This window comes from Salvelinus sp. IW2-2015, unplaced genomic scaffold (genome assembly GCF_002910315.2).
Source record: "Salvelinus sp. IW2-2015 unplaced genomic scaffold, ASM291031v2 Un_scaffold16496, whole genome shotgun sequence".
In the NCBI taxonomy this organism is placed as follows: Eukaryota; Metazoa; Chordata; class Actinopteri; order Salmoniformes; family Salmonidae; genus Salvelinus; species Salvelinus sp. IW2-2015.
Window position 1 is genome coordinate 726,743 of NW_019957613.1, and position 11,274 is coordinate 738,016.

General features: G+C 45.4%; 1 protein-coding gene across 1 annotated transcript in view; it reads right to left on the bottom strand.

Moving 5' to 3' along the window:
* Positions 1 to 646: 646 nt before the first annotated feature.
* LOC112080779 (rho GTPase-activating protein 6) overlaps positions 647 to 11,274 on the bottom strand; it is a 101,484-nt gene continuing 90,856 nt past the window's right edge. The window contains exons 6-13 of the mRNA XM_070442708.1: positions 11,092 to 11,147; positions 8,782 to 8,932; positions 6,543 to 6,691; positions 5,495 to 5,674; positions 3,398 to 3,489; positions 2,979 to 3,211; positions 2,461 to 2,532; positions 647 to 2,373 (exon numbers count right to left, since the gene is read on the bottom strand). Coding sequence (XP_070298809.1) covers positions 1,781 to 2,373; positions 2,461 to 2,532; positions 2,979 to 3,211; positions 3,398 to 3,489; positions 5,495 to 5,674; positions 6,543 to 6,691; positions 8,782 to 8,932; positions 11,092 to 11,147 — 1,526 coding nt within the window. The 3' untranslated portion in view covers positions 647 to 1,780. The remainder of the gene's footprint in view (positions 2,374 to 2,460; positions 2,533 to 2,978; positions 3,212 to 3,397; positions 3,490 to 5,494; positions 5,675 to 6,542; positions 6,692 to 8,781; positions 8,933 to 11,091; positions 11,148 to 11,274) is intronic.

The window sequence follows — 11,274 nt, forward strand, 5'->3', positions numbered from 1 at the left end:
TATCTAGTAATATCCAAAATCAATCGGATAAATACAGTGAGCGGGAAAGCAATGAATCTGTCAGGCCAACAATGAATCTGTCAGGCCAACAATGAATCTGTCAGGCCAACAATGAACCTGTCAGGCCAGCAATGAACCTGTCAGGCCAACAATGAACCTGTCAGGCCAACAATGAACCTGTCAGGCCAACAATGAACCTGTCAGGCCAACAATGAACCTGTCAGGCCAAACCAATGACCTGTTCAGGTCCAAGACATGGCCAATGAACCTGTCGAGCCAACATGAACCTGTCAGGCCAACAATGAACCTGTCAGGCCAACAATGAACCTGTCAGGCCAACAATGAACCTGTCAGGCCAACAATGAAACCTGTCAGGCCAAACAATGAACTGTCAGGCCAACAATGAACCTTCAGCCCGCCCCTCCGTCCTGTAGGCCAACAATGAACCTGTTCAGGTCCAACAATGAACCTGTCAGGCCAACAATGAACCTGTCAGGCCAGCTGAACCTGTCAGTGCCAACAATGAACCTGTCAGGCCAGCAAGAACTGCAGGCACATGAACCTGTCAGGCAGCAATGAATCCTGTCAGGCCAACAATGAACCTGTCAGGCCAGACAATGAACCTGTCGCGCAGACCTGTTCAGGCCAGCAATGAACCTGTCAGGCCAGCAATGATCTGTCAGGCCAACAATGAACCTGTCAGGCCAGCAATGAACCTGTCAGGCCAGCAATGAACCTGTATTTTTAATCTGCTTCCAAAAATATTCCTATGCAGCCATAACCTTGACATCAACCACCTAATGGAATGAGAGAATCATTGGAATGAATTATGTTGATATGAGCTTGTAAGATAAGCCATGCTGTAGCAACCATGGTGAAGTGAAATCCAATAGCTAAAAGAACAATGTCAACTACTAAAAGAGAGAAAGCAGATGAGACTTTATAGACGCCCAGAAAACATTTGATGAAAAGAGAGTAAAGGAATTAAAGAACTTTGACACAGTACTGGTCTTTTAGAACCCAACTTGGTTCAGTAAAGCTTTGACAGACGTTATCTTATTAAACCGAGTTAAAACCACACAACACAAACATTTAGACAACCAGTAAAAAAAATGTTAGCTAGGTCGACATAAAATACATTATAATGCTTATATACAAACTGTTGCAAAACTGTACTATGGGCTCTGTTACTTGGTGACTGACATTGAATAAAACTCTGTTCATACAAACGTGTACGCTACTTACCGGGATATATTATCGGCAAGTAAATACCTTCTGAATACTAGCAGCGATCACTAATATATGTGATGACTTCAGTAAATATATAAGGGTAGATTGGTCATGTAAATTGACTGTAGCTTATCAAATTGTTGTCAAACGTTAAACCTTCCTATCTTCAAAAGTCACTTCTACATATTTCATTCGGCTCAATTTAAACTGGGGCCTTATCGAAATATGGACATGCAATAATAATAATTGTGAATCAAATTGATAAACTTGACGTTTGAGGTATGTTTTGCTGACAGTTTAATGTTGATCCTCTCTGAAACAGCTCAGAGAGAATATTTAATAACATGCAAAGGAGTGACCAGGATACAACATCAATTGCGGATCAATACATAGCAAGCAGGAAACACTAGTGACTCTGTACCAAGTCTGTAGTATAGGCAGCAGCTGCACATGTAAACAACCCCATGGCGCCCATGTTTGGGGGGGAAGGACGGAGGGGAGGACAGAGGGGAGGGATGGCTAACACTACCCCACGGTCCTATGGTCCAGCTTACACCAGTGTCTCTGGGAGTGTGTCTGCGTTTTCCGAGGACAAGAGTTGCCAGATCTGCCATCTGTCCCTCTGCCAGTCCTGCCACTCTTGGCTCATGGGTACCATGCTGTCCGTGGTGGGGGAGGCTGAGTTCTGTGGCACCATTGGCCTCCCACCCTGCAGGGGGTGCTGGTGAGGGGGTGCTGCGGGGGAGGGGGAGACAGGCTGGGCTGGTTTAGAGGCAGCGGGGGAGAGCCTGGAGGACAAGCCGCCATAAGGGGGAGGGGGCGGACCCGAGTGAGCGTAGTTAGGGCTGGGGATAGCCTGGTGTCTAATGCCCTGGGGGAGGTCCTCTGCGCTGCTGGCTGCTGATTGGCTGTCGGGGTGCGGATGGGGTGGGGTCACATGGTTGAGGCTCAGCAGGAGGCGCGGCCGTCCCGCCTCGCTGTGAGGGCTGCTACAGACCCGTGTCACAGGGGGATGGGGCCTGCATTCGGCCACGCCCAGCGAGGTCTGTGTCCGTCGTACCACCTGCCTGGCATCGCCTTGGAGACAGTCAAGTCCTTCCTGGGAGCTGCGTGAGCTGCCCTCTGACATGTTGCTATGGGAACCTGGAGATACAGATGTCAATGGGAAAAGTCCGAAAATGAAGATAAGTAAAAGTCCAAAAATGTGATTGTTACATTTCAACAGCTTACCTGCATAAGGCTGGTCCTTCAGCACTGGTTTCAGTGTGGAATGCCAAGCTCCCCAGATATTAGCATGCTCCTCTGACATATAGGACATAATGAACATGACCATGTTTAGGGACCATCATACTCATCATCATCATCGTCATTAGTATCAAGATTATAATCATCATCATCATCATCACCTCTACCACAATAATCATCATCGTCATCATTATCAAGATTATAATCATCATCATCACCTTCACCACAATCCTCATCATCATCATTAAGATTATCACCATCATCACCTCCACCACAATCATCATCATCATCATCATTAAGATTATCATCACCTCCACCACAATCATCATCATCATCATCATCATCATCGTCATCATCATCATTAAGATCATCATCATCATCACCTCCACCACAATCATGATCATCATCGTCATCATCGTAATCATCATCATCATAATTATCACTACCATCACCACGATCATATCAACCACAGCTAAGTAAGACTGGACAAGTAGTCCCCTCACCTTTTGAGACCCAGGGATTGGACCCATGGGTGTCCCGTGTCCGTCCTGCCACCTGCCTCACCAGGGTGTACTGTTCTGACCCTGGGCTGGTCCCTTCCCCCGGGTGCTCAGACAGAATGGGGGAGTTGTTGTCATAGGGGGACAGCTCTCCACTGGAGACCTTGTTGGAGTCACTGGAGGAGCGCCTCTCGCTCAGGGAGAAAGGATCCTCCGATCGCAACACGTCTGGACTCCTGTGGAGTGGAAGGAGGGATGGATGAGGGAGAGAAAAGGATGGTAGAGAGAATAAAAAGATATTGCCATAGATGATGGGTTCTTCACTTTCTCTCAACAGACATGAACACCAGGCTAAGCAACTACTTTCGATGAGTACTCAAAATGTGTGACTGTGATATGTGCCGTGGAACCAATGTACTCACTGTGATGCCTTTCTCCTGAGCAGATAGTCTACCACATCAGGATCAGTCTCTAGTAAACTCATCAGGACCTCATTCTGCAGGTCTGGGGGCACCTACACACAGACAACAACAGACATGACCAAACAAGTACAAAAAAACGGTTTATGTATGTAATGGCACATGATGGAGCACTAGGGGGTGCTATTGACCAAGACAACCTCATGGTGAAAGTGAGTCTAACTTTTTCCATCTTCACGTTTGGTGATCACAAGCCAGTCAATACATGAACACATAGTATAACATTGAATACCAGTCTGTGGATCCATGTATAGCAGGGATGGGCAACTTGGCGGCCCACGGACTGCACCCTTTTGTAGGACCAATTTCACACCAAAAACAAACAAAAATATTTTTGGGTGGGAGGGAAGAATAATAGAATACACAAGGTTCAATTTAGAAACGTGGTTGTGCATAAGAATTCACTCAATTAGCCCATTTCAGCATTATTTTTTATTTTTTTAGATTGGTAAGTTTAGCTGGCCGCTAGACTATCTAAGCATGGTTGAATTACCGACCGGGTTGGGGCCCATTGATGATCAGTTATCATCTTAATAACTGCAAACATTTGCCTCCATCCTATGGCAAAATATGTAGAATTGCGGGAAATGAGCTGTAAAACTGCAACAAAAAAAATCCGCCCCGTGGCAAAATTATTAGAATGACATGAAATTAGTTATAAAATTGCTAAATCTTCTCTATGCGCCATGGCAAAATATGCAGAATTGCAGGAAATTAACTTTTAAAATATAATGTAAGCCGACCCACGAGCCACTGTGGCCCCTCATAATGAGTTCCGATTTTTTTGTTGCCCCCATCAGTTGTATAGTGTCTGGGCAATGAGCAATAAAATAGATAGGCAATAAAAGAAGTGATTTGGCAATGAAGCACGACAGTTCAAACACATCCAACTAAAGAGCTACAAACATCTTTTTTGGTTTACATCAGGACCTTCAGCAAACAACCCAACACAGTTGAAAAACACGAGGGATAACATTTCAGAACCTAACAAGACCTCTTTCCAGCGTCCCGCCACTACCCTGAATTCCACGATCTGGGGGGAGGGAAAAACAACCTCTGCAAAGTTCAACGAATACGACTTCTGTTCAGGGAAATAGTGGTGGTGGTGTCAGAACAATCAGTGCAAGGGATTGGCCCATAAGTCTCTCTGGCACCGTCTCTCTGGCATCAAAAGCCTGTGATCTGTAGTGGTCCGGAACTGGGCCCTAAGGCCTTTAATCAGGTCCAGGATCAGCTCTAACAGCACTAACAAAGGCCCACAGAGCTTTGTTTTCATTCTATAAGACAGAGCCATTGTCTGGTAAAGCCTGGAGATTCTATAACTTAAACACAGGCTGCATCCCAAATGGCACTATGAGCCCTGGTCAAAAGTAGTGCACTATATAGTGTACAGGGTGCCATTTGAGATGCAGGTATATGTTACTGAGTGGCACTGCTAACCCGGGACGAGGGAGGGAGGGAGGGAGGGAGAGACACCAAAAGAGGGGGGACGAGGGAGGGAGGGAGGGAGAGACACCAAAAGATGGGGGACGAGGGAGGGAGGGAGGGCAAGAAAGAGGACAGGCAGAGGTAATGGAAATGGTATGGCTGTATACGGACCCAGGACATAGAGAGTTCATCAAACGTGTCAGTGCTAAACCCATGTATTTGACATAGTAACTACATAAACAGATTGAGTTGACACAATGTAGGTTATGTAGTTGTTACAACTTCTCTACAACTGCGTCACCTCACCTGTGTACAGTGTATACAATGAACTCACAAGGGAGTCTTACTTACTGGCCATTCTAAAGTGATAATTCATTGTAGCTTGTTTGCTGGCTATTATGAATGCATTACTGTAATTACACAGTACCTGCCTGTCCAATTACCATATATGTGCAAGGTTGTATTATAAAGAGGGACTAAACAGGAGAGTGGGTAGGATATCAACACACACACACACACATAGTATCTCTATATCTCTGTTCAAAGTATGACATCTATAAAAACACACACATACGTGCACAGGCACGGACACACAAGGAACCCCCCACGCACCATGAAGAGGGAGTGGAAGGTTGCGATCATCCTCTGGAGAACAGCGATGACAGCGGTGCTCTCCTCCGCGCGGGCCGAACTCTGCACACTGAACTCCTTGTCTGAACTCTTCTGCTTGTGAAGGAGGTTGGGACCAAAGATGGTGGCCAGGTTCAGAGAGGTCATCTTGTTCCCCGTCACCTGGAGGAGATGAGGACATAGGAAAAACAATAATGCCAGCTGCTTAGCAAATGTTTTTATCTAAAGCCACTGACAGTACAGTGAGTGCATACAGTTTTAGTGTGTCCTGTATGTGATTCCTGCATAGCATGGAATCACATACAGCCACACTAGACAAACAAGTGCAATTGACTGTCATTAACGCAAAGAGATACACTACATTATACTTCCTGATTTAAAAAAAATAATTTGACCAGATATAATACCATATTGACCTCATAGACTACCATATTGACCTCATAGACTACTATATTGACCTTATAGACTACTATATTGACCTCATAGACTACTATATTGACCTCATAGACTACCTTTTTGACCTCATAGACTACCTTTTTGACCTCATAGACTACCTTTTTGACCTCATAGAATGTGATATTGAGTGCTTCAGGAAATTAACTAGCGAAACAGATTGGACAACTACCATGAAGAACACGCAACAATGGCTAAACTGAGACTTCACCACGATGTCACAGAACAGCAGCCCTCTGTATCCAACCCTCCGAAATAGCCTCGTCCCCTTGATCACATCAAGAGACCAAATCAGTTACTGTGCGTCAGAGGGACACAATGACATGACAATGTTTTGATTGCGTGTTCCTGAGAGCTTGTGTGCCCCCCCCCCGAGAACCCGAGATCACGAGACCTAGTCTCAGTGCGAGTTAGGGAGGGAGGAAGCTATGCTGTTGAAGCGGCAGCTTGACGCCGGTTACACACCTATCCAATCCTCTCAGATCTAGTTTATAGGGAGGTCTAGGGGGTAGGGGCTTGTGGTTGATTTGAGAATCATGGGGAGTGGTGGGGGTAACGGAAGGGGTCTTTGCCTCACCTCCTGTCCGTCTTTGTCCTGGCTGTCGTGGGCGTGGTTGGCCACGGTAGAGAGGAACTGCAGGAGGCGATGCAGGGTGTCGCTGTTACAGGCTGGCAGCAGGTAAACCAGGAGCTGGGTGGCACTCCGCTGCTCCTCACAGTCCAGCACTACAAGGACAGGGGTCAGGTTATAGGTTAGAGGTCAGGGTGTCGCTGTTACAGGCTGCAGCAGGTAAACAGGAGCTGGTGGCACTCCGCTGCTCCTCACAGTCCAGCACTACAAAGGTACAGGACAGGGGTCAGGGGTTATAGGTTAGAGGTCAGGGTGTCGCTGTTACAGCCTGGCAGCAGGTAAACCAGGAGCTGGGTGGCACTTCGCTGCTCCTCACAGTCGAGCACTACAGAGGTACAGGACAGGGGTCAGGGGCTAGATGTCAGGGGTTAGAGGTTAAGAGTGAGGATTCAGTCTAAATCATTTGAAATATGTCACACTCTCACATATATACACATAGGCAAATATACATACACATAGACATACAGTCGTGGCCAAAAGTTTTGAGAATGACACAAATATACATTTTCACAAAGTCTGCTGCCTCAGTGTCTTTAGATATTTTTGTCAGATGTTACTATGGAATACTGAAGTATAATTACAAGCATTTCATACGTGTCAAAAGGCCTTTATTGACAATTACATGAAGTTGATGCAAAGAGTCAATATTTGCAGTGTTGATCCTTCTTTTTCAAGAACTCTGCAATCCCCCCTGGCATGCTGTCAATTAACTTCTGGGCAACATCCTGACTGATGGCAGCCCATTCTTGCATAATCAATGCTTGGAGTTTGTCAGAATTTGTGGGGTTTTGTTTGTCCACCCGCCTCTTGAGGATTGACCACAAGTTCTCAATGGGATTAAGGTCTGGGGAGTTTCCTGGCCATGGACCAAAAATATCGATGTTTTGTTCCCCGAGCCACTTAGTTATCACTTTTGCCTTATGGCAAGGTGCTCCATCATGCTGGAAAAGGCATTGTTCGTCACCAAACTGTTCCTGGATGGTTGGGAGAAGTTGCTCTCTGAGGATGTGTTGGTACCATTCTTTATTCATAGCTGTGTTCTTAGGCAAAATTGTGAGTGAGCTCACTCCCTTGGTTGAGAAGCAACCCCACACATGAATGGTCTCAGGATGCTTTACTGTTGGCATGACACAGGACTGATGGTAGCGCTCACCTTGTCTTCTCCGCACAAGCTTTTTTCTGGATGCCCCAAACAATCGGAAAGGTGATATATCAGAGAAAATGACTTTACCCCAGTCCTCAGCAGTCCAATCCCTGTACCTTTTGCAGAATATCAGTCTGTCCCTGATGTTTTTCCTGGAGAGAAGTGGCTTCTTTGCTGCCCTTCTTGACACCAGCCATCCTCCAAATGTCTTCGCCTCACTGTGCGTTGCAGATGCACTCCACACCTGCCTGCCTGCCATTCCTGAGCAAGCTCTGTACTGGTGGTGCCCCGATCCCGCAGCTGAATCAACTTTAGGAGACGGTCCTGGCGCTTGCTGACTTTCTTGGGCGCCCTGAGGCCTTCTTCCACAAGTGAACCGCTCTCTTGAAGTTCTGATGATCCGATAAATGGTTGATTTAGGTGCAATCTTACTGATTCCAAGCACCACCCTCCTTTCTTTGAAGCTTCCAGTCTGTTATTCGAACTCAATCAGCATGACAGAGGGATCTTGTCCTCGTCAACACTCACACCTGTGTTAACGAAGAAACTACTGACATGATGTCAGCTGGTCCTTTTTGTTGCAGGACTGAAATGCAGTGAAATGTTTTGGGGGGATTCAGTTCATTTTGCATGGCAAAGGAGGAACTTGCAATTAATTGCAATTCATCTGATCACTCTTCAATAACATTCTTGCAGTATATGCAAATTGCCATCATACAAACTGAGGCAGCAGACTTTGTGAAAATTAATTTTGTGTCATTCTCAAAACTTTTGGCCACGACTGTACATGTAGACAATGACATTCACAACACTTGGCACCAATGTATGCACTCTAGGTAGGCTAAGCCCAACATTTACAGTGGCATACAGCATGCCTGTTGATGTCATTGACCAAGTATACATCTTAAGTGTGGTTTTAGTGCAAACTGAAGGTGTGTCCTACTAAAAGAGGCCAACGAAGGTGATTGGCCTAGGCAGAGATGACTCTAATGCTGCACACAAGGTAGCTATTCAAAGTAAGTGAAGTTGATGTTTCCTCACACATGGTGTTTATGAAGGCAGTGTAGAGCTCCTTGGTGAGGAGAGGGTCAGGCATGTCTCTGAGGAACTCCTTGAGCAGCGCGGCCACGTCGTGGACACTGTGCTCCTCATCCAACTGGACGTCCACTCCCCGGTCAAACTCCTCCCTCAGCTAAGAGACAGCAAAACAGAACATGAGATGTACCGTGTAGTCCACATACTTTACTGTTTATAGCGACTACAGTTAGAAAGTGAACTCAGAGAAACACTCAAACATATTCACATCGCACGCATGTAAACACATTCCGCACACATTACGGGGACACACAGATATACGCAGATACGCACACACCAGGTGTGACCTTGGTGGTGAAAACATTCTCACACGTAGTCCTGGTCCAACCGGTTCTGTTCCCATACTGTATCAACCTGCTACCTCCACAATCTGACCCCTAGCATTACTCAGGATTAAAATGTGTCCACTTAGTCCAGTAAGATAAGCATTATAACCAAGTATTGTATTTGATTAAGCATTATAGTGAAGTTTGATTATAGCTTGTGTTTTAGATAAAAACTTGGTTACAAATCTAAATGTTGGCAGGAAGTAGCCTACTCATATAGCTACTTCCTTAAGTGAGAGATGATTGAGATTTAAGTGACTTTGAAAATACAATCTGTTAGTAATGTTGATGATATAGTCAGTTCTTTTTCAAGTCAGCAAACGGGGGATTACAGTGAGAAGTCATGTAAATTGTCTCACATGGTGACATTTTGATTCAACACGCTGATAGCATTGTATCCCTCAAACGGTGAGATGTTGAAAATAGAAATAAACTCCCCATCACAGAACGGAAACAACATCATTTAAGACCGAGACTGAAACTGGCTGGCACCAGTGCTTGTTTTTGCTGACTTGAACGAAAGATTAGGATCTGCCATTGTGAGCGTGGCGTATGAGCTACGCAAACAGAGAAGACGAGAAGTCCAAATTCAGAGAACACAAGTCAGAAAGCACTCAAATCTCCTTAAAAAACAGAGACATTGTTCAAAAACAACACTAAAACTAAATGAGTTTTCTGTCATAATAACCAAAAGCAAACGTTCAACTGACATAAAAAAAGGAAGGGGGAAAAATGTATGGCGAGCAAAAAAGATGTGGTTTGGTTTTGTGTGGTTTTAAAGAGTAAAACCACACTATGACGATATAGGCAGAACATACCTGTCCATGTAATCTGATTCATTATGATATAAAAGGCGAACCTGATCCTAGATCAGCACTGGGATGGAAATTGAATACAGGCCCTGGGATGGAAATTGAATACAGGCCCTGGGATGGAAATTGAATACAGGCCCTGGGATGGAAATGAATGCTAAAAGCCCTGCTTGAATTACAAATATGTCATTAAGGCGCGACTGCGTCCCTTTGTAGACTAGGGCCACGACTACAGAGGAGCCTGGCTCTTCAGCCGCGGCCAAGTTCATTCGCTCTGCTTCCTTTAATAACGTACTAATGCTGTAACGATCTGGGTGTCGTGGGTGTGAAGTCAGGCGCAGGAAACAGAGAGTTCAAGGTAGTGCTCTTTAACGCACACACGGTGGACATAGGCCACCCCACAAAACACTGGGTGCTAAAAAACAAATGCCCCAAACACGGGGACTAAAACAGTCCAGCAAAACCCACGAACAGGAACAAACACGTTCGTCTCCAACATACACAAATGTTACAACAAACAATCCCGCACAAAGAAACAGGCGGGCCGGCTGACTAATAAAGCTCAACTAATCACCACAAACGCATAACAGGTGTAACCAATAAACAGACAAGGAGGGGGAGTAAAGAATCAGTGGCAGCTAGTAGGCCGGCGACGACGACCGCCGAGCGCCACCCGAACGGGAAGGGGAGCCACCCTCGGTCGGAGTCGTGACAAATGCTTCGGTCGGTGTGCATTCTCCGAAGCAGCGGCAATATCAAAACCAATGAATATAAATATATTATGTCAATATATCAGAATTTGAATAGCTTCTATCTATATAGATTAATTTCAATAGCTTCTATCACAATATACAGAAATATAATGTAATTAGCATTGGTCCCTGTAAATAAATGTATAATAAGGACTTATAAAACCATATTGTCAACCAGAACAGTCAATTCATAAAATGTGTAATTCATTTCAATCGATGCTTCAACTGAGTTAACGATACAAGATCCCCTATTAATAAGATGGATTAAGTTATAAGGTGTCGCCGACCAATCACGGTGGGCTGAAACAACAGCTTTGTGCAGCAATGTGTGAGAAGTATCAAAAAGTGTCTCTCCCAGGTTCTCACCTGCCTCACTCTCTTCTTGGAGCTACCCACTCGGAATATCCCCACCGTCTGAAGACCTGTCGGAAGAAACAGCAGAGGACATAAATGAGCATCATCCTCCACTGGTCAAAGAGACACTCAAGCCGAATGATCACCGATGGAAGAGACGTGAAGACGTAGCCGCCATAAGCCTCCTTTCAACAC